This window comes from Diadema setosum, chromosome 3, assembly GCF_964275005.1.
Source record: "Diadema setosum chromosome 3, eeDiaSeto1, whole genome shotgun sequence".
In the NCBI taxonomy this organism is placed as follows: Eukaryota; Metazoa; Echinodermata; class Echinoidea; order Diadematoida; family Diadematidae; genus Diadema; species Diadema setosum.
In genome coordinates, this window is record NC_092687.1 from 32,299,468 (window position 1) to 32,324,401 (window position 24,934).

Below are 24,934 nucleotides of genomic sequence, written 5' to 3' on the forward strand. Positions count from 1 at the left end.
TTCAGTACGATGATGAAAACAAATAAAAAACAAAACATCCAAAACAGAGAGTGAGGAAGTGAGGTGGATGATGTCTCGGAACTAAATATGCACCTTCTCCTCGATGAGTTTCAGCCGCTGCTCCTCCAGTCGCTTCTCCTGCTCGTTGGTGTGGTCCATGATGCTCTTGCCCCCAACCAGCAGCTTGCTCTCCATGGCCTTGATCTTGGAGTCCAGGATGTCCCGCTGCTGCTGCTGCTTCTTCACCTCCTCCTGTCTGGACTGCACCTCGGCCACCAGCCTCTGCTTCTCCTGCAAGTTGCCATGGCAACAGAACAAAAGACAATGATGATGATGACTATATATTGATGTGAATGATACTTGTCTCTCAATGTTTTCTGGCATAACTCGTGACCTCCCACAATTTCTGGAGGGAATGAATACAGTATGCTATTAAATTGACAGAAATATACCATATACTTTCTACATATTAAACAGAAGTTTAATCCACAATATTTTGGTATTATTTAAACTAAAATTTCCCATTACCATGGCAATTCATCATGCTTTACTTTATACTGATGCAAAACATGTCTGCCACATCTACATACAATAAAAGATGCATGAGCTAAATTTTAGCTTAACTACTCAGAAAATGGGGGCGTAATGCTATCCACAAGATATAACAATGAAACTGCCAATGGCCAACTGACTGGACACTTTGGGGCTGTTGCAAAAACACTTTTTTACCTGAGAAAAACTCAGGTCGATTTTTAAGAGATTTTTCCTGTCTAAAGCCAACTGAACCTCAGCCAAAAGCCTCTGCTTCTTCTGCAAGTCGCCAGTGCAACAGAAAACTGGTGATGATGATGAGATTGATGATATGTGACCGGGCACCATAAAACAAACAAAAAGTCGCACACAGTGATTTTGTGTGAGGACCGAAAGTAGGTGAAATGGGTCAACCTAACCAATCTTGAGTTTTTCACATTTTCTGAAAGAGCAAGTCTTTTTCTATATTACATAAAAAATTTGGGATCATAAAACAAACAGAAACTTGTGTTTTCACCAGTTTTTCTCGAACACTTTTTGGTGGAATAGTGTGATTAGCTGTTTCTCATAGAACCCTCTTCCCATTTTTCAAAAACCCTGTCCATACACTTAACTTTCAACTCCAATAACTTTGGAGAGAATGATGCTACTGCATTGAAAGTTGGTATCAATCATGTACAGAATGTGCTAATGACCCATGCTTAATTTCAGCTTAATCTGGTAATCCCTTCATTGTTGTTGCTCTGATGGTCAACATCCTGTTTTTTGTTCAATTCATCCCACAGCTACATGTAGCATAGCTTGGTAAAGATTAAGCACTTGCCTACACCCTGTACATAAGAGCCTGTTTTCTCAGTTCACACTATCCAGAGTGTGTCCTTTCTTTCCAGTCTTTAGATAGGTTAGGAGAGTCCATTTGAATTGAGTTATACATTATTTTAAAGCTTAGAGTCTGCTCTTTCACAATCTACTGTTAACTAAAAATCCATGTTTGGCGACTTTTTGTTTGTTTTGTGATGCAGGGTCACATATGTCGATGCTAACAATAATCATCTTTCAATTTTTTCCGCCTTAAGTTGACAACCCCACATAAATGCTGGACAGAATAAATAATTATGCTATCGACTTGTCAAAAAACTTCAACTGCTAAACACTCCTACGTAACAGTGCTTCAGTCGATATTTTTATATTATCACTTGCAAAAAGTTGTCATTATCATGGGAATGCATCACTTGTATGTTTTACTCGATATTAAAGCAAATCATGTCTTGCAAATCTACAGCTGTACCTGTAAAGTATAATAGCAGTTGCACGAACCAAGCTTTAGCTGAACTACATGTACCAAAAAACCGGGGGTGTAATGCTATCCCAAGGATAGAACGAAAAACGGCATACTAGCGAAACAGCCAAGTGACTGGACACCTCGGGTCTGTTGCCTTTTCAAAGGTTGATTTTTAACAGAGTTTTTCCTGTGTAAAGTCAATGGGGGAATCATAATAACCTGAGTACTGTACAGATATTTTTGCGAATTGCTACTTGGAGGATATTTTTGCATGTTGTTAATTTCGCGATTGCGAGGGTCTAACTGAACTTACTTATTCGGACATTATTTTCGGGGTTCGAAGGCGATTCGCGAAAATAAAAGCACCACAAAAATTTCAGCTCATACAGTATTCACTTCTTACAAGAGTTTTTCTCAAGTTAGATGCTTTATGCAAGAGGCCCCTGACCTCCAGAGTAATTTCTATACATCTCCATACGCACGTGTGTGCATGTGGGCTTATCAGAATGGACAGATCTTTTACAAGATAGAAATTACCTCAGCGATCATATTTTGGTTGGCCAGGATTGCCTGCTTCTCCTGCTCCAGTTTCTGCTGAGCCTCCTTGTACATCTCCTCCTCATCCATCTCGGCTCCTTCCTCCGTCTCATCGTCGATGTCGTCATCCTCCGAGCCTCCCGATCGAAAAAGGTCAAAGTGATATTAACCTCATAGCACCAGGAAGATACATACTGTATAGGCTTTATCTACAGTTCGACCTCGATTATCCGGCCATGTCGGGACCAGCGCTCATCCGGAAAAGCGAATTGGCCGGATATGGGAGACACAATGTTAATGCATATAGCTGCCGTCCAAGCTGCCGTCCCAGTGCACTGGCAGCTAGGCAGGTAGCGTACCCCGCAACGGTGGTGTAATCTATGCTACCCTGTGCAAAATTGTAGTCCCTAATTCTTCACAAAAATAAAGTTTATCTTTCTGTGAAAATCATACATGTTTTACCTCATTAGATATTGAGAAACTTATCATGCACATCTTATGAAATTAGTGAAATAGATCCATGAAAGTCACTGTTTTTCTCAATTTTTGGATGAAATAAAAAAGTCCTTCACTGCGTGAACGCGTCGGGATAATAGAAATTTCCGGATAAAAGGAGGCCGGATAATCGAGGTCGAACTGTACTTCCTTTTGACAATTATGATCACAAAGAAAACAGTAGAAACAGTTTCCTGTCCCAGATAATCTGTTACAAATTACTGTAATCACACCAACTACAAAACAGAAAGACAGTACTTCCCTTTTACCATACACATCAGGGTGATCTCTTTGAGCTGTCTTTTGTTGGATTACTCAAAGATAACTCATTCAAATTTAATAATATACAGCTATTTTTTTTGTGGTTCTCATTCATATTTTGATAAAGTTCTAGATCATGCACTGTACTGCATTCTTGTGCAAACACTAGGTACATAATAATGTATGGAATATCACAGATATACTTACGTACTAGCACTTGTGATACAGTAACTCGGTTTGTTTGTTTTTTCTCCCAAAAGAAATTTTGTCAAAAGAAGTTCACTTTTGTACATAATAAAGCGTAACAATAATCAAACTTCATTGAATGAGCACTTTATTCTGAAAATACTAGTTATGATAGAAAAAACATTATTGCTTCATTATTGATAAACTTCATTGTTTTGGTACATCTTTGCTCATTATAGGATTATACTTTCCTCCTAAGTTTGATAAAGATTGTGGCTCACAAAGTCACACATCTTTGCCTTACCTTGCCCCAGCTTCTTCCCTCTCTTCCTCTTCTTCTGAGACCCCATCCCGCCACCGGTGCCTCCTTTCTTCTCCAGCTGCTGCTTCAACCTCATGATCTCTTCCTGAAACTCCCTCAAGAGGGCGTCCTTCGGATCCTCGTTGATCTTCGGTTTGTTCTTGATGTTCTTGGCCCTGTTGGCATACCTATTTTGTATCAAACCAACGGAAATGAAAGAGAGTCAATATGATGTAAGCAAAACTGAGGATCTAGCATAGCACTGGACTTGGCTCAATGACTCAGCTAGACGCAATTCAACTCGACTCTGTAAGCTTGAATTAGCTCTGCTCAACACAGTTTTGCTAAATTCAACTCGACTTGAAAATGAACTCAACTCAGTCAGATCTTAGTTGACTCAACTTGACACAATTCTACTTGACATGGCTTTGTTTGTCTTGACTTGATTCGACTTTATTTGATGTGACAGTACTAAACATACTATGTACAACTTCACTCAACCTAGCCATACTTGACTCGGTTCAACTTAACTCTGGTATACTCGACTATGAAAGCTTAGTTGACTTGAACTGATTGCCTCAAATCGATTTGACTACACTCAAAATTGCTGAACTCATCTGTACTCACCTCAGAGTGGTGATGGTCTCATCAAAGTTGTAGCTGGCAGGGCCAAGGTTGGCCACCATGACGGTGCGGGCATTACCCCCCAGTGAGTCCTGGAGGAGCCTGGTCAATTTGGAGTCTCGGTACGGAATGTGAGAGCTCTTGCCTGCGTGTAAGATAAATTGATCCATAAATAATAGTACAGAAACATACCCATGGTATACCGCCATCACGCGTCCTAAAGACATTGGCGCACACACACACACATTCTCTCTTTCTGTTTCTATCTACACACACACACACACACACACACACACACACACATTCTCTCTTTCTGTTTCTATCTACACACACACACACACACACACACACATTCTCTCTTTCTGTTTCTATCTACACACACACACACACACACACACACACACACACACACACACATTCTCTCTTTCTGTTTCTATCTACACACACACACACACACACACACACATTCTCTCTTTCTCTGCTTCTATCTCTTTCTCTCTTTCTCTCACTGATCTCCACATACAAAGATGTTGATCACAGTACAGGTTACACTTTGTAAGTATTATCATTTCTAAATGTTTTAAAGTGAGGCCATCATTGATTATCTCAAATTAACAAGGATGGAGATAATGCGTTTCGAGATCAAACTGCCACTCTTCACATTACTCCTCCATATTAGACATAATGAGTAATTCTAAGTTTGATTTCAGTTATCTCATCTTATTGTAAGCACCAGTGATAGTCCTAAACATGAAATCAATTGGATTCTACAGGTAAATGAAACCTGAAAATGTGATGGTTCTGCTAACTAGTGTTTGGCCCTATGTTAAATGTCATCAGGAGAACCATGCTGATATTTGCATTGCCAACTTGCATGCTTTTTACCGGTATACCCAACTTGTTTCTTGATTTTGCTTTTTTTTTTTTGTATAGGTGTCAACTTTTTTTCTCCAGACATTCATCAAAATCTAACAGTAAAATTTCAAGAAACTCACAACAAATTTGTCTATTTCAGTTAAATTGTCCTTTTAGCATTAAAGCTACATGTAGAAGATGTCTCAACTCACCATCAACCAGGGCAGATATAACATTTCCCAGAGCTGCTAGTGAAAGGTTGATTTTTGTTGCTTCCTTCAATCTCTCGCCCTGTAAAGACAATGCCGGTCAAAAATAAAAGATAGCCATCACAAATTCAAGGCGAAGAAAGGAAATGTTGCCAATTTAAAGAATGCATGTTTATCATTTGTGAGTATTGAATTATTTCTTGTCTTCAAGGAGACAAGAAATGCAGGCAAAAATGAATGAATGAATGAATTTAGATATTAAAATAGAAATGCAGGCAAAATTGAATGAATGACAGGTAGATAGATAGATAGATAGATAGATAGATAAATAAATAAATGAATAAGAAAATAAAATAAATAAATACACAGTGCAATGTAACTACTGGATACAGAAATAAAGCAACAATATTGTAGTAACAGTACATGCAGAGTACAATAGTTTATGGGGAACAAGGGAGAGGGTTGAGGTTTGGGAATGAATGCAGCTAGAAAAGAACAGACTTTCTCCATCCACCACTAGAGGGCAGCACTCACCGTAGCCCCTGTCTTGTTTTGCCTCTCACTGCCTGCCAGATCAACCAGGTTGAGCTTCCCAACTCGTATGTGATTCTCACCATCTGGTCCAAGCTGCATTGTCATCAAAACAAAACAAACACAATAACTAGAAATGTCGCTATGGCGACTGATGACTCCGCCATAATGCATGATTCTCCCAATAGGTGTATGGTACAATGTCTTCACAATGTGTGATGACAGTTTCACATAACTGGCAAAATATTGAAATGACAGTTTTGTCAGAAATATCTTGAATGTTCACTTTCCTTGAACTGGGTTTGCTATAATTGTCTAAGAGTACAGGTACACATATTTGGAGAATTGAGGATTTTTACTTGACTTCTGACGGACCCTTTTATAAGTTTATGCATTGAGTAATTCTCAAGGTATGAAGAAAGAGTGTAATTACAGTACAAAATAGATATTTTTTTGGCATTTAAACCTGGCCTTTGACCCTTAACCTTTGACCTTTAACCTTCTGGCTGGAAATTTCCCAGAGAATCTCCATTACGTAATACATGTATTTATTAAGTTTTAAAACTAATAATGTAAGCACTGCATATACTAGTATATGAGGGAAAGAGTAAAATTTTGAGGAGTTGACCTTGACCTTTGACCCCCTGACTATTGACCCATGACCCCTAGGTTCCCTAAATAATCCCTGCCAGTCAGTACATGCGTATGTACCAAGTTCCATGAAAATACATTGAACCATTTGCGAGAAAAGTGAAATTGTAACATTTTCACCTATGTGTAACCTTTGACCTTATGACATGAAACTCTCTCTGGAGAATCTTTACGCAGTAGTTCATGTCTACACTAAGTTTCAAGAAAATACCTTCAGGCATTGCATAGATATGGGGGAAATAGCAACATTTTTAGCATTTGACCTTGACCTTTTGACCTTTGACCTCTTGCCAATGTCACTAAAATCTACTCAACTAATTGCCCCATCATACATCATCCTTGGACCAAGTTTGGTGAAAGCTGCTTCATCCAGTTTTTAGGAAACACGTAAACAGATAAATTTTAGGATTTGACCTTGATCTTTGACCTTTGACCTCTGTCTGATTTCACTCAAAAACTAATCAAGTAATTGTCCCATCATACATCATCCTCAGACAAATTTTGGTGAAATTTGCTCAATCCAGTCTTGAGTTATCGCGTAAACAAATACAATTTCATGATTTGACCTTGACCTTTGGCCTTTGGGCGATTTCACCCAAAATCTAATCAGGTAATTGCCCCATCATACTTTATACTTGAGCCAAGTTTGGTAAAATTCCAGTCAATATTACTCAAGTTATCATGTAAACGAATGCGGACGGACGTGCGGACGGACGTATGGACAACCCGAAAAGATACATGTACTGCCTCCAGCACCACTTCGTGGCGGAGGCATAAAAATCCATGCATTCTTAGCTTGAGTTGGGTTGTTGTTGTTGTTGTTGTTTTACCTAGACAGGCGTAATATCAGTCTGCTTTGGCCAGATCACTGTTTGCTAAGAGTGGATTATTTGTAGTGGCCTTTCAACCATTTCATGGCATTGCCTTTTTCAATAATGGTAACATCTACTCAATACATGTAATGGACTGAAGTAGGCTCTACCATGGTTCGTTTTGATGGTGGTCTATCGTGTATGCACATGTAGTTACTGTAGCCTGTAACCATGTCATGACAATGCATTTTTTATCAATAGTAAAATTTATTTCATAATTAGATGAAGTAGGCCCTATGCTGTATAATCATTGCTTATAAATCCTTGTGATATTTGAAGAGAGGATATCTGATCATATCACAAAAATTAACCGCATACTGTTCTCTCCTTCTTCTCTCCCTTTATTTATTTATTTAGTTGTTGTTTTTTTTTGTCCTCATATTTCTAGAAACCACTGGAACATTTCAGCCTTGACTATAGACCGATTCTGTGATGCGCTATGTGTATTTTTGGCATGGGCAGCGCCATTACTGCGGTGTCTCAGCCGACCCCCCCCCCCCTCCTCTCTCCCCACCCCTCTCACGCGCACAGAATGAAATACTGATGCATGGTTGTTTTAGCCAATAGGCGTCTCGTACTGAGTGCGCGAATGCTTGCTTAGTGCGCGAACCTTTGTTACAAGTGCGCGATAAACATGTTGCCCGTGGGATGGGGGAGAGGAGGGGGGGGGGGGGGGTCGGCTGGGACACCGCAAAATGAGCTTATGGCTGCGCCCACTGCCACAAATTGTCTGCTGCCCTCAACGAACCCGAATCGGTCTATACATCTTGACTACAGATTGGACTAGGTCGTGACCAGGTTGTGATCAGGTCACAAGAAGACCAGAGACTGCAACCTTGGAACACAAACTGTATTACATATGTACACCATCGTATGCAGTTGAGGACACATACTGTTGATGCTTCTATTGTTGTTGTTGTCCCCACTGCTCTTGCTGCTGTGGAAGTACTTTTTGAATATATAAGAAGACTTTTCAGTGTACGGGTCTGAAAATAAAGCCAAACTACAACTTCTCTACACACGAGGTTATACATGTAGATTCACCCTGCCAGACACATTACTACCCGACCCTTGACCTCTGACCTCCAACTCACCTCACTACACTCTATGGTGATGATGAAGATTGCGTGGGAGCGAGAGCTTTGCTCGTTCATGTTGGTCGCCCTGGACACAAGCAAAACATGATGAGAGGAAAAAAAATGACAAAATGTGAAATCTCCACTCAAAAGTTTGCTCTAATATTCTCCATGAATAGTAGTAATAACTATCATATGATTGTTCAGGCTACAGGCTGAACATAAATTACAAAGTTGAAGGGTCAAATTTTTGAAGGAACACAAATACTGTACATGTACTGCATCACATGATTATCATCCGATGTCAGTTTACAATTTTGTCCAGGACTTCAATGTAATTATTAGCACAAACCATTTGGGAGAGGAAGGTCAAAATATCACTTCTTTTTTTTTTTTTCACGAGAAAGTGGTAATGGTACAGCACTTGATTTTCCTGGTATTCCTGATATCATCAGAGATAAAAAAAAGGGCACAACAACTGAAGTTAACCCCCAGTCCATGAGATTTGACAAATCTCTACAGAGGTGGCATATGGCAGATCTGTATCATAAGTAGTGTGTTAATTAATGCAGTTTAGGATCTACATGCTCAGATGCCAGAACAAATGCAAACCACAGACCAAAAGTCAAGAGGCAAATTCATTGGGACTGTGTGCCCCCCTCCAAGCAAATTCCCTGTTAACCCGTTGAGGACGGTTTGATTTTGCTTCTTTGATATTTTGCCCGAGTATACTTGGCACTTGTCCATAATGGGTTAAAGGCACAAACTCCATAGCTTTAATTTAGCATTTGAGCTAGACATGATTCTTTCAGTGGATGAGGAATTGCTACCACACTCACCCGACGGATCTGTTGTTATTGCCAACTGTCATGACATGCTCAATTTCTTTCACGCTCTTCGTCACAAACGATGAAAGATCCTGGAGGCCACAAGAGAAGGAAACGAAATTACTGAAACATGAAAATTTGCAAGAAGTACCTACCACAATAGAGGATATCCAAAGACACAATGATTAACACACAGCGCTGCTATTACATTGTATGTACATAACTGAGACTGAAATTTGGATCAATGAACGGGCATTGATCTTCATCATCATTGGAGTTAAGTGAAGTAAAGTATTTAAATGCTCTTAAGTTTTGTAGGGCAATGTGAAATCTCAGGTTCGATAATGTCAGAAGCTTTCTAAGCCATATAATGTATTTTCATGCTTATATAGAATTAAAAAAAATGTGTAAATGTTTACTTCTTTCAATAACTATTAAAGATTTAACTTTTCTGAATGAGAATGGATGAGTGAAACAGTTCAGCAATTATCTTCTTTGTTCAGCTCACATGTGCTTTCAGAGGACTCAGGGATTATGCTGAGGTTTCAGTCTATAGGATAAAATAGCATTTTAAACCCTTACTCCGTTTTGTTCTAAAACAGGCATGCACATCGGAGTGCCTTCTTCGCTGATCACCACATAATGTCTACAAACTACTGTAAAAGTGGAATCTCGTGAGTAAAAAATTTTCACTACTAAAGTCAAGTTAGATGGATTCGCTGCATTTATTATTCCGCTGAATCAAAGCATTGAAAAAAAAAAAGTGTTACAAACATCATGCAAAAATGTTTGCATGCTTTAAATCTTACCGCCAATTTCTAGTTGCATAAAATGCGTTTGAAAATTATCATACCACAAAATGACCACTTTAACATATAGATAAACCAGCCCCCCCCCCCCCCATTCCTATTGTAACAACATGGCCAGTCTGTTGGACTGAGGCTGATTGCTCCACCTGAGTGGAACGACTAACTGACAGCTAACTAAACTTTGAATGGAATGCTAAACGCTGACAAAAACATTCAAACAAATACACAAGTTAAAAGCTTTTAGAGCCCTTGGCAAATGTAAAAGGGACAACAAACCTTGACATAGACTCCTGTGTCTGGTCTCTCTTTAAGGTCCAACCTCTTGGTCTGGTCCTTGGCTAACAGGTCTCGGATCTCCTCCTGTGAGCGTATCAAAGATTTGTGTTATCTTTTTAAATGACTGATTTCATTTTGATAAATGAAAACAAATGGAAACTGATTGCAACTGATGGACAAATTGCTCTACATCGACATAAATAAGCACTGAATTGATCAGTATTTTACTAGTAGCCATGATAAAAAATCATGGGCATATGTACTCCAGCACGATTTGAACCTACGACCTCCTGATCTCCGGACAGGCATCATCTCCACTAGACCACCAAGCTTCCACCCGACAGCAAGTGTTGGTTCATGAATTTCATGGATTTGAATGAATACATGTAGAAACTGACCAGAAAGACATGTATGTGATCAGATTGAGCAGAGAGGGTAAGAGAAGAATTATGAATTGAAGTGTAATGTCTGGATGCGCTCTTCCATTGATAAAGGTTGTTTCCTTGATTGATTATTCTCATTCTCTGTCTTAAAGGTAGGGAATCCCATTTGCATGCCTTAAATGAAGAGTTGTATAAATACAGTGGTATGTTGAAGAGAGTATCAGTTTAGAAACTCTCATAAAGTATTGAAAGTGGAAGGTAACATTTACTCCATTTTCATTGACCGTTAGATTTTGAATTGAATTTTTTTCGGGGCTCACCGTAAATTCCAGTACATTACTAGGCTACCTTTGCAGACCCATGCACTGCATGTGTGTCCATCATGTATATTTTGTGAAGAAAGTTCATCAAAACTTACAAACATTTCTATATACATTCTTGTCACACACTCTATATGTTACTACATCAGCTCTTATACTTTTAGATTTGTGTTTATAGATAAAAGATACAGAAGACTGCAACAAAAAGGTTTAAGTGTGGCTGACACACAGTAGTACTGAGTAGTTGAGTGTTGTGCATTATTCAAATTGTAGATAACTGTTGACTTCCAAATTTCTCAGCAGTGGCCTAAACAAGTCCCCTGAGGTTCATATTTAATGTTTTGCTGCATTTTGGGAGGTCTGTAAAAGGTATCCCCTACCTTTAAATCCATGGAAACTGGGGAGAAGAAAACTATGTGTATTTTACATGGTAAAAAAACAAAACAAAATGAAAATGAGGAGGGGTAAAATATGAACAGAAATGGCACAAGAAAGTGGAAAAGAAGAACAAGAAAAAACAGAATAAAACAGAAAGAAGAAATTTCAGAAAGAAGATGCAAAATAAAAAGAAAAGGGAAAAGAAAGAGAAGAACTAATAAAAGGAAGAGGAAGGTCAATATAAAAAGCAGAAAGCAGAGAAGGGAATGAAAGAAAAAGAACACACAGGAGACAAAACAAGTGAGGAAGTAAAGACAAGAAAAGGAAAGTAAAAAGGAGAAAACCCCGGAACAGAAGCAAATAATTTTCTTACCTGATAGATTTCTAGGTATGAGGCACGGACCAGGTACTGTTGGTTCTGCGTGCGTGATATATGGGTGAAGATGTGTTCGAAGGAATTTGGTATGACCCCACGCAGCTCTGGGTTTGAACGCACCCCTGTAAAGGAATGGGAAAAGGCTGTTTTCACTACAAAGAGATACATCATTGGTTTTACTTTTCTTGTTATCCACAACAGAACTGTTAATAGATTTCAATAGAAATCTTTCAGAGCAAAGAAAATATTTCAGAACATTGAAAACAAAACATGTGCACAGCTCTCCATTTCATGGAAGTTCACATCTAGACTAGGCATCAAACTTTGCAGTCTCATATATTATGCCTATGAGGGTATGGGCATTTAGTATAGCATACTGACATCAACCCTACTTGTGCAAAACAACACTTTACTCTTTGACAATTAAAAATAAGATCAAAAATACTTTTATAACAACTACACACACACACACACACACACACACACACACACACACACACACATACACAAATCTTTCAGAGAAAAAAGAACACTGAAAGGCTGCTGTTATTAATTACTGATACAGAATGTATTGAACAAATGCAATTCTTTTTTTTCTTTTTTTTTTTTGAGGGTATGGGTGGGCTACGATGCCTCATTCTTGTCATTATTATAGAGATTTATCTCTATCAAAACAATGAAATAAATTCAAAGCAATCAATGCTCTCACGGTTAACAAATGCATATTTTGTACACGTACCTGGCTACTTCAACAGAGTACTCGTACCAGGGTAAATTAACCCATTGAGGACGGGCTGATTTTGCTACAACACGCATTTCCCATGTCGACCCCTGCCCGAGTATACTTGGAAATCATCCTCTATGGTTTAAGCACTTGAGATTGCTTTATCTCACCTTCCATGGTAAAGGTTTTCCCGGTCCCTGTCTGCCCGTAGGCAAAGATGGTTCCATTGAAGCCCTGGAGAACGGATTCCACCAGGGGCCTGAACGTCTCATCATAAAGGTCTCTCTGCTTGGAGCTGGAAGAGAATAAGAAAAGGAGAAGGGGGAATGAGATGGGGGAAGGGGGTTAATGAAAAGAAAACAATCACAATCATATGAGAAAAGATCATTAAATGTGTAGAAGAAACATACAAGAGTGTAAAGACATTATGACAACAGAGCACAAATTATTATACACTGTTTCAGGGCTCAACACCAACTTGTTTTCCTCTTGTGGTGCATTTGACCTGAATATCTCATGGCACAGGTCTCTCTGTACGATGACAAATGTACATTCGGACCACTAAAATCTTAAAATCTGAAATTTTGGTGGCCGGGAAAAGAAAAGTAGTAGCGAGTAGTACATGTACATGGAAACATAACAATACATTTTGAATCTTAGTGGCCCCAGGGTCACTAAAAGATATATATCTTTTTTGGAAAGTAACAAACTTGGCAGGAAAACATTATAAATCTTAGTGGCCCTGCACCACTAATGTCGAGCCCTCTCTACATACAATTGTACAGTGCATTAATGTCAGAACACACCTCTTTGTACAATTGAATTGACCAAACATACACGTGTACACACCAGACCACACCTCAGTAGTATACAAATTTGTATTACGAGTACTGTTAATGTTTGAACATGCCTCCACATCAGAGCATACAGTGAATCTCTGTGATGCATTTGTATACTGAACATTGAATTTCACGCACTTCATATCGAAGACACCTATCAAAATACCTTTTTACAAATAACACTGGTCAGTGATCTCTGTGATGGAACAAGCTGTCTACTTGTGTGAACACATTATTTCACCAGAAAAGAGGATCTCATGCCACAAAACTGGTAACACATATTTTAGACTTTTTTTTTCTAGGGGAATCTATACTTTGACATACAACGTACAGTATGTAAAGAATGCACATTTGAACCCTTTCAAGAAATAACATGTTTACACACTAACATCTGAGTCTTACTGTCGTAAACCTTTATAGAGCCTGTAAACAGGCAGCAGGTTTCATTCCGGAGGCGTGAAGTGCTCACTAAGAGCATTTATGGTCGGTGACATTCAAAATGTGCAAAAATTGGCCTTTCAGTGTAGTCTGTTGAGAGCAATAAAATGAATACCGTACAAGCAAAAATGTCTACTCTTGGGTAATTGTGAATGCACACATTGCATACATGTACCAGCAAAGGACAATGTTGCAAGCATCTCAAACATAATGACAGAGAGAGAGAGAGAGAGAGAGAGAAAGATAACTACTGCTTAAAGTACAGGAGGAAGGCAAAAGGACAGTCCACTTTCCATGTGATAAATAAAGGACATTATTATACATCCTGGGCATATCATCCTATGTACAACTGTACATTGTACATTGTAGAAACAGAAACCCTAACAGATAAAATTGGTAATTTCAATAAATTTGCTCTGAATACATTGTACACGATTATTTGTGTTTATATAAAAAAAAAAAATCCATCTCAACGACTGGCAAAAAAACAAAAACAAACAACCACCCACCCCCCCCCAAAAAAAAAAATGAAACGAAAACTACAAAAGCACTCTGAGAGCGCAGACCTTTGCCAAGCAGCTACTTTCCATCGATGATCTTGCTCTTCCCAAAGAGATTTTTCTCCTCTCCACCAATGGGAAAAAGCTCTTTGGGCTCTTCCATACAGATCAGTGATTTCCACCCATGGATCAAGATATACACATAGATGCTGAAAAATTGCCCGATTTCCCAATATACATTTGTAGAAGCCATTGTTACGTCATAAACCCTCAGCTGCGTGGCGCACCTGGCAATAGCAGAAACTAGTGCACGCACTTATGTAACTATCAAAATTTAATTATATGTTGTAATACTTGTGTCATTCTCAACCTTTACTGTAAGTTTCATCCAAATCCGTTAACTACTTTTTGAGTTATTTTGCACACAGGCACAAAAACAAACATTTACAAACCAACAAACCAACGGTAACGAAAACATAACCTCCTCCCTTGGCGGAGGTAATAATGTCACCTGGAGCAAATTGGATATTGATGAATTTAAAACAAACCTCACACAGAGTATATAAGGTTTTCATTCATCACATTAAAATGACTTCTGGTTGCATTACATTTTATACCAGTAGGCACTCTTCTCAAAATCTGGAATAAATAGTAGGAAATATGTACAGTATGGTCAAGAAAATAAAATTTCAGTGCCATTATAAATATTTGCTAGCTAGGATATAAATCTTCATAAAATTACTTAATACTGCATTGATGGGGTGGTGTTTGATATTTCCACATTAACATGACCCAAATGAATCAATTGTAGCCTTGATTTTGTGGCTGAAATAGCTCATCAATGATTTGTTACATTTAAGAATTTTGGTGCACTGAAGCATGGAAAAGACTTCAACAACCCAGTCATGTGACACACTGCCAGGGAAGCTAACTATTGGTACGTTTTGCGATTATTGCACGCTCAGTCCGACACTGAGACAGCCCCTACACACTGTAACCATCTAATCCTACAGTGTATAGTAGTACAGTAGCAAGGCCCTCAATCTTCCTTGGCAGCCCCTGTCTTGATTGCCGTGGAGTAATTATGTTTGGGCATTCTTGGATAATGAGATATCCACCGTGGATTTGCCATCTTTGTGAAGACAGTCACACACACACACACACACACACTCACACACACAGATGTGCACATACACCGCATCTAGCACATCGTTATATGCAGGCCTAAAAGTTGTCTATGAGCTGTATCAGGCTATGTAATTATTGATGCCTGATTGTATGTCAGTAGATTAACAGAGAGGTTCATTTTTTATGTTACATCATTGTCATCATCATTATCATAATCATTATCATTATCATCTTCATCACTATCATTATTACCTTTTATAACCAAATTATTCTATTATTACTATAAGTTATAGCATTATTACCACTATTCTCATCTTTATTTTTGAGCATCATTTTTATCACTGTAATGCTGATCATGACGATCATCATGATTACAATTCCATCATGAGAATTGTAATGTCACAATTTTGGCAAAATGAAGCAGTTTGATGAAAAAAAGAAGAAGAAAACAACCTAATCAAAATCAAGTTTCCTCTAGATCACAACCAGTAGCAGCAAAACCAACCTACATGTATAGATTGAGATCAAAAATATTCTGATGCCAAGAATAAAACAAACAAAAACAAAGCAAAACCTGTTTGATGCTAGATTCATAGATTCATACAACATAACACATTGTACATGACATTATGGTTGAAAATATTCATTAACAGTATAAACTACTTTTATACTGTTAACATACAATGTACAGAAGGCAATACATTCCTCAAAAAAAAATATATCCGGCTAAATATAATCTTCCATTCATAAAAATGATATGTTCTCTTTATTTCAATGATGAACAAAAAAATTATACATTACACAAACATGCCAGTTGCCAATTCTGAGTGAGGCAGAACAGTCAATACAGTGTTAACATTGCACAATTGTATTACTGTGAACTTGCTGCTGTCCATTAAGTCTCACTCACAGTTGGAAAAAAAATAAAATGACCCCTCCCCTTACAAAAAAAAAAAAAGACAACAAGAAAGCCTGTTAAAATTCATCATCATTTTTATCATTATTCTCAGATCATTCCAGCTGGCTTGTGCCACTCAATATGCAGCATCCTCAATCTCATTTGCAGAATTAGCATGCCTAATGAGTGGGATCAAGGGCCATTTGTTCAACGGACATAATTTCAAATACGTTGTTTGCATCCAATTTTGCAGCAAATTGGACATCAGTACCTTTTACGGCAATCATGCAATCCTGGAGTAATCCTCGGATGGTCAGAATATCAGTGCTGTTATTGGCAGTGTACAATGTGGCATTCACACTAACAGCCACCACAGTGGTTGTATTTTGCCCTGTATTTTGAGTGCAATGTACACCATGAAGTACACATGTAAATTGTACACTGCAAAATTATACATTGCAAAATACATTGTACTGTGGTATCCTGGGTTGTCATTCAAACTTCACACAAAAAAAGCATGCTAGATTTGAGTGTGAATCATTGTCATAAAATACCAGCCATCTTTAATACAGCAGTGTATTTTAGTAAGTGACCTGACCCACTTTGCGTATCTGTAGATCTTTTCTCAATGGAGAAAAATGTGCACATGTAATACATGCAATGCTCAAGTCAAAACCACCGAAAATACCTTGTTTTGTGAACAAGAACAGAACCATTGTGTACACGTAAATGACATCTAAGAGAGACTGTATCTTTTGACGTTGTACGGTTGTACTGTATTTCACCAACGAAAACGGTGCCAACAAGTTACCACTCTGTCTAATACCACGACAATAATTTTGATGTTGATGTGCATTGCATCAATTAGGTTGTTGATGGTGATGACATGGATCAAGAAATGTCACCACCCTCCCCCCACTCCCCAGTCGGCTCTGCTGGTCATTTATGAATGGCCGTGTCATACTGTAACGCTGCATCTCTACCTACCAAGGCATCGTCATTCTCCTGCTCTCTGCCCCCCTCCCCTCCCCCCACCATCCCGCCACCATCAGTTTTACCTCCCTTTGCCCCACCGACCTACATGTCGAGCAGTTAATTCACCGCACAGAGGAGCGGAGAGTGATAGAGAGTTGGCCTAATGGGCTATGTGTGGGTGACTCAGAGCTGAGCCTCGCAATTAGCCGTGGCCGTATTGCAGGGTAAATTACGCACGGGATGACGCGGAGGGCGAGAGATGGGGAGAGGAAGATGTTGGGGGGGGGGGGGGAGAAGAATGAAAGGGAGGGATAGAGAGAATTTAGAGAGAAAAGCGGTTTATATTTGATGGAGGATGAGGCAGGGGAAAAGACACTGTGATTATTTTTGGAAAGCGGTTTCACACTTGCACATAAGCTCGTCCAATCATATTTTCTCAAGAGCATAAATTATCTTCAATGAGTCTGGAGTGAAATGAACATGTCTCCTCACCAACAGATACAATCAAAGTGTTGCTGGGCAAGCTTGCCTAGTACCTCATTGGTACAATGTGTATTGAATTGTGAGTGACACTCAATATACAAATTGTAACCGTTGTTTTTATTACACTGTACAAGTTCATGCAGAAGTAGGCCCTACATGTACACAACTACATTGAATGTGTTAACCCATGAATGTACAAGTATAACATTGTACATTCATGAATAAACATGGTAGGAGTATGGCAAAAACACATTACATGTAACTCCCTCATTTTGTAAGACGTACAAAGATGAGGATTTCAAGTGGCTTTTAGAGATTGTACACCATTCAAGCACATCAAGCACATCAAGCACATCTTGCTTTATATCTCCCCACCAAATTGGGGTAAATGTGATTTTAAAAATGTGTTTGGAAATGTGGGTCAATTTTCAAATCAATCTCGAAAAAAAAAAAATCTCCAAAACTAAATAAAGAATGTTAGCTATTAAATATTTTAACACGTTGAGGACGAATCCCGAGTATACTCGGGCAAATGTCTATTGGATGGGAAATGCGTGTTGTAGCAAAATTGGCCCGTCCTCGACAGGTATAAGAAAATATTTTTTCTACCAATCTGAAAGGGCTATTAAAGAGAAAGAGAGAGATATGGACAGAGAGAGTCTAAAGGGGGAAAAGTGAATGATGTTGATTTTTAATTCTCTTTGGGGGGGGGGGGCAGAGAGAGGTGGTAGCAAAAAAGCAAGAGAAAGAGAAGAAGAAGGAATAGACTCATGAAAAGGGGGAGGTCATAAGAGAGAAAAATGGATAAAATGTAAGCCTCTGATGGAAGGGCAGATCTGATAGGCGATACGGCAAAAAAGGTATCACAGAATGTGATACCTTTCGGTTTTGAAATGGCTGGATAGGGCCCCATTTTTCTCTCTCTTCTTTCTTTCTATAAAGCAACAACAACAACACAGAATGTGAGGTAGAGAGAAGAAGTGACATATAGGAGGGGGGAGAATAAAGAGAGAGAGAGAGAGAGAGCAAGAGAGTAAAATAGAAAAGGTTAGCATTATATGATGAATATTTATGACCACAGAAAGATGATGCATGACAGTCACACTTTATCAGCTGTATGGGGGAAAGAGAGGGAGAAATGTGTGATGATAGTGGGGAAAGGGGGGAAGGACGGAGTGGGATAAAAAGGGAAAAGCACAGAGTGCAAGAGACTGAGGCAGGGGAGGAGAGAGGTTGAATAAGAATTGGTAATAGAGAAGGAGAGGATTAAGAGGGGAAAACAGTTAAATACATAATATCATATTGTATTTAAGCCATTCTTATACAGAGATTTTTTTTGCTAATGAGGAGGTCATTGACATTTCTGAGAGATTTCCAGAGTGAACACTGAGACTATCGTAAATGCCCTCCTACCCGAGGACATGGTGAGATTTTCGCATGTTTTTTAAAATTTGCTGTCAAACAGCTGATTCACAAAATCTGTGAAAATTAAAAACTTGTCAAAAGTAAACCCTCGCAAAAATAATAGCTTAACAATTTAGAAGATTGGTGATGGATGGAGAGTGAGAGAGAGAGAGAGACAGTTTCGAGAGATGACAATTGTCTTAAAAGAAAGAGGATGGAGATGAAAAGAAAAAAATGTTTTCTCTTTATTCCAGTTAAGAAAAAAAAAGGGAAAGGAGAGGATGACTGATACATGGGATATACTGAGAGAGAGAGAGAGAGATGAGAGAGAGAGAGAGAGAGAGAGAGAGAGGGAGAGAAGGAGAGGGAGAGAGAAAGAAGGGAAGGGAGAGATTCATAAATAATTACGCCTTAAGGAGTGGGAAGTGCTCAAGCAAAAGATGTGGGCAATTTAAGTGCACTTGTGACATTAAAAAAAAAGTGAGGGTGGGGCAGGAGAGGGATCAAAACACCCTGATACATATACACTCTGGCACTGAAAGACGGATGACTTTTACACTTGTATACAGTACAAGATAGAAGAGAGATAAAGATATTAAAAATGTACACCAGATTTGAGAGTGGAGGGGGGCTGGGGGAGAGGGGGGATCAAGGGAGAGGGAGGGAGAGGGGGTGGGGTGAAGATGCAGAAATGACATGAATACAAACCATGGGAAGTAAAGACTGATAGCTGGCTTGATATATACACAAAGATGCAGATGAATAGGGGTAAGAAAACATTTAATGAGATGGAGATTGGCAAAGGGACGGAATAAAAAAGTTATGTAGTTAAAAATTGCTGGTACAAAGAACTAGGTATATCAATATCAAGAATACAAAATACAAGCGTACAAGAATGACAAAATAAAACTACATTTTGCTATAATTGTAGTCGTTTTCACATATTATACAGAAGCTGGAAAACAGCGAGGAAAGTATTTCATCAATGTATTAATTGACAAAGAAAGAAAGAAAGACAAAAAAAAAATGCCTGAACATCAGACTAGCTAAAATTGGCTGCTAGTGCGAGGCGAAGTGATAGAGAGGACATCCAGAGATCGAGATGTAGAAGAGCTTAAGGGGATGGAGGGAGAGGAGAGAGACGCCACGGAGACTACAGACTCCGCTCTCTGGCGAGGGGGGCAGGCAGGGCCCCGCCCGGTGGCAGGGGCGCGAGCCGCGAGAGAGCCAGCCGCGGACGACGAATGAACTCATTACGTCGCCTGCCCGCATCTCGCGGATGAATGCCTCTAATGGGTAAACAATAAAGGATCGTGTTCTTCGGCCGTATAAACCAGAGCTCTTCGGATGAGGAGTGGGGAAAATGGGGATGCAGTTCTGGAGGATGGGGGGGTGGGGGGAGGATAGAGAAGAGATGGTGGGGGACTCATCTGGCTGAAGCCGGCGGGGCTCTGATGTGGTGTACTTGACGTCACAAATGCCCGTGACCCTACTTTACCGGTGATTCAAAGCACTATGGCAAAAAGTGCTGGAAGAGGTACACTGTATGGGCTCTTGATTGTAAATCTTTGGTAAACACAGACCCGGGATCTTCAGTCATCTCTGTGAAATTACAGAACGGCTTCCTCTCATTTATCTCTCTCCTATACTCTCTCTCTCTCTCTCTCTCTGTCTCTCTCTCCCATCTCTCATATCTCTGCTGTTTTACGTCTCAGAGTGCAATATAAATACAGTCAAACCTGTCTTCAAAAGCGGCCACCTCTATATAGCGGCCCCCTGCTTATAGCGGCCACTGAAAAATCCCCAGGACGAAATTCCTGTATTGTGGACCCTTTATATAGCGGCCACCAGCCTAACGCGGCCAGCAGCCACACATTTTGTATCCCATGGTGAATATCTACCTGCGTATAGCGGCCATAAAAATTTAGCTGAGCCGTTAACTTTTTGAGTCAGCCATGAATACGATGTCTTTTACGTTCATTGCGTGAATTTTACCGAGTCTCAGCTCAGTCACAATCACACAGACGCAATTTACAAAATCAATGCAGCTCTTTGCCACGAAAAGCCGTCTCATCACTAACTTGACTAGATTTGATATAGGCTTCAGTAATGCCGCCCTCAATAGGTACTACAAAGGCAAAGACAACTCCTAATAACATCTTATGATTTTACTAGAATGCTGTGTAATTAGCGTTTAAGTCCCTTTGAATAAGGACAATACGATACTTGTCTGGGTATATTGTTTGTTGTATAAGCTTCACACATTATCAATCTCCATCGAACTCAGCACTCGTGAACCCCATTCATACAAACCCGTATGAAACAGAGCAGTTCCTCATACCCGAAATGTTGTTTTCAAAATCAAAAGAACAGAAGCAGGCAAAGAAAATGAAATGAAGTGAATTGTACAACAAAAATCCTGTTAGCTATAAATGTAAACCTATTTGCTGGTTGTTGTTTATTTTTTTCAAGGATAACATGCGGTATTTTCTGCTGTTATGAAATATATGCAACTGTTAAAATTCAAAATGGCCACCAACCTGTCTATAGCGGCCACCTGTCTATAGCGGCTACTTTTCTTGTTTCGCTTGGGTGGCCGAGCTATAGACAGGTTGACTGTATACATGTACTGTCAGGAAATCATAAATGGGGGGGGGGGGGGGGGGATTCATTGAGCAAAACAACATACCGGTAAAGTATTTGCTTGATGAGCACATTACAGTGTAGGTTGGTCATTTTAATGAACCTTGGCTGCTTGGAGTTCGATGACTACAAAGTACTGTATGTGTACAGCTGTATGTACTGAGTAGATCCCTCTCTCTGATAAGAAAGCATAACATTTATGGATACTGAAAAAAATATCAAATTATGCAATGAACTCGGCAGTTCCTAATGAAAGTTCAACTGTATTGTAATATCAGTGGCAAATATTACTCATTACCTTTGGATAAGTACATCTTTTCTGTATGCACATACTTCATTATTTTCATTCTTTCATGTTGCATTCTTTGTATAGAGAGCCTACACTGTGCATGACAATGTTTTTTTTTTTTTTTTTTTTTGAGTCCTCTATAAAGAGTAGAGTGTACGTGTAGGTCATGACAAAATAAACTTGTAGAAGACTCAATTTAGATGAGGGATATAATTTCACTTCCAGTGATTCTTTGGAACACAATGAGAGCCAAACGGATGGGTTAATTTGGCCACAACATCAAAAACGTGCACCACACCATCAAAATGACATCAGCAGGACACAAAGCACCATGTACGATACGTTGATATCCCGTACTTGTACGTGCAGAGAACATGCAGGCTGCACAATGGAGGTGCGCAAAGAAACGTGAGATGTTTGACAATGAATTCCAGATCCGAACACTTTTCGACCCAATTGCGATTCTAGGCGGCACATTGATTGAGCATGCAGCCAAACAGATGGAGGGGGGGGGGGGGTGGTTGGGAGGGGGAGGTCGTACACAGAAGGAGATATTGCAGAGGAAAGAAAATTACTTGCACTTGGCAGAAAAGTCTGGTGAAGTAGTTACCGACAACAAGCGAGCGCCAAGCTTGCTGTTCTCCTATCCTCCATGTGCTGGGATAAATTCATATACATGTACAGTGTACACATGTACTCCATCTCACTTTAAGACTGCATCGGTTAAAGGGATAGTACAGTTTTGGTGGAGGTGAGAATTGGGCTTTTAACTTTTTGCGAGATACCAAGAAAACACTTATGTATAGTACAGAGCATACCATTTTAAATGGAATTCAAAGTTTACTTGATGGAAATCGGGTTTGGAATGACAGAAACATCAAAAAACAAGGTAAAACAAAGCGATCGTGTGAAAGTGTGGGTCCCACACTTAAAGGGAAGATAAACCCCAAGAACAATGTGGATTGAGTGAAAGCAGCAACATTATTAGAACACATCAGTGAAACTTTGAAGAAAATCGGACAATCGATGCAAAAGTTATGAATTTTTAAAGTTTTGGTGTTGGAACCGCTGGATGAGGAGACTACTAGAGGTTATGATGTATGAGTGGACTACAATATCAAGAAAATATAAAGAAAATACTACAAAAATTCATTTTTCATGAAAATTACATATTCCATCAACTTGATATTGACATAATGTTAAGGGTAGCAATTATTCCCCCTGCTTCCTGAAAGCGGTTGGTCCACTGCTCTTTCATAATTCTAGAAAAGTGAATTTTTGTTGAATTTCCTTTATATTTTCTTTGTATTGTTGTCCACTCATACGTCATATCCTCTAGTAGTCTCCTCATCCAGCAGTTCCAATACCAAAACTTTAAAAATTCATAACTTTTGCATCGATTGTCCGATTTTTCTCAAACTTTCACTGATGTATTCTACTAATGTTGCTGCTTTCACTCAATCCACATTGCTCTTTGGGTTTACCTTCCCTTTCATTAGAATCGCTCTTTTTGGATATCTCGGCTATTTCAAAACCAATTTTCATCACATAAACGTTGAATTCCTCATAAAATTACATGCTCTTTCATATTTCATAGGAGGTTTTTCATTATCTCACCAAAAAATGTTAGAAATCTGAAGTTAGGTCTCAACCGAAACTGTACAATCCCTTTAATAGAAGGCCTATGCATCACCATCACCATTCACATCCCGTGATTTTCTTTGGCCTGAAATCATTTTGCTTTGTTTTGGTTGTTCTGTTTTTCCATTGAAATTTCACACCTGTTTTAGACAGTATCCCAATTCTTCGGTTGAGAATGATCAGGCGTTGTTTTTCCACTGGTGAATGAATGGGGAGACTCATGTCAACAAAGTCTTTTTCTTACAAACACAATTCCATACAGAGTGTATAATGTGTGATGACCATGGGTTGAGGGGGGAGGGGAGGGGGACTGGGAATTGGTTGGAGGCACTATTATTCTCTGGCATAACGGGCAGTAAGTAAGTAAGTAAGTAACTATTATTCTCTGTACTGTGACACAAAATAATAAAAAAATATCCACTGGCATTAATTTTTTTTTTTATTTGGAGTAAAATGCGGCATAATTTGTTTTTGTTTTTTCCCAACACAATTGGGAAAAAACTGAGTTTGCAATTTGCATGTCTTTTTTTTTCTTTAAAGAAGTGTCAGCTTGCAACAGTTTCTGTTTTTAATGCACACACACACACACAAAAAAAAAAAACTAGTTTATACTTTGCAGTAGCTAGTGTTATGGAAGAGAATTTTAAGGATTTTTTTTTTTTTTTTTTTTTAAGTGCTTACACAATATTTCTTGAACCATACATACGTACCATGTACCTACTGTGTATTGGTCAGAAAATGTAGCCAAAAAAAAAAAAAAAGAGAAAACTAATAATTATTATATTTGCTAATGCCATGCTGAAGAATTCTCAGAGTATTGACGAGATATCTCAAAGTTCAGCACTGGGTATGCCATGAAACTTGTTAGTGTGAAAGGGGTATCAGAGTGGCACCAACCCCAGGATGAACCCATCACTCCAAGCCACAGGCTCATTGAGATGTCTCCCACAGCTTGGGGGACTCGTGATGTTTGCTTTTATATGTACATCTCAATCATACCCTGTCTTTTGCCTCTTCCTTCTCTTCAGCATCTTCACATCTCTTCTGGAAGTGAATGTCATTCTTCTTTTCCTTCTTCTTCTTCTTCTTCTTCTTCTTCTTCTTCTTCTTTTGAACTCCTTCTTTCTCTTCTTCTTCTCTTTCTTGATCACAAAACAAACCCAATATCATTGGACTTTATGACATCCAGACA

General features: G+C 39.0%; 1 protein-coding gene across 1 annotated transcript in view; it reads right to left on the reverse strand.

Moving 5' to 3' along the window:
* Positions 1-24,934, reverse strand: part of LOC140246788 (kinesin-II 95 kDa subunit-like) — a 45,088-nt gene that overhangs the window by 7,912 nt on the left and 12,242 nt on the right. The window contains exons 3-13 of the mRNA XM_072326120.1: positions 12,675-12,799; positions 11,778-11,902; positions 10,324-10,407; positions 9,251-9,330; positions 8,430-8,499; positions 5,816-5,908; positions 5,285-5,363; positions 4,221-4,362; positions 3,597-3,781; positions 2,351-2,487; positions 94-291 (exon numbers count right to left, since the gene is read on the reverse strand). Of these exons, the coding sequence (XP_072182221.1) occupies positions 94-291; positions 2,351-2,487; positions 3,597-3,781; positions 4,221-4,362; positions 5,285-5,363; positions 5,816-5,908; positions 8,430-8,499; positions 9,251-9,330; positions 10,324-10,407; positions 11,778-11,902; positions 12,675-12,799 (1,318 nt within the window). The remainder of the gene's footprint in view (positions 1-93; positions 292-2,350; positions 2,488-3,596; positions 3,782-4,220; positions 4,363-5,284; positions 5,364-5,815; positions 5,909-8,429; positions 8,500-9,250; positions 9,331-10,323; positions 10,408-11,777; positions 11,903-12,674; positions 12,800-24,934) is intronic.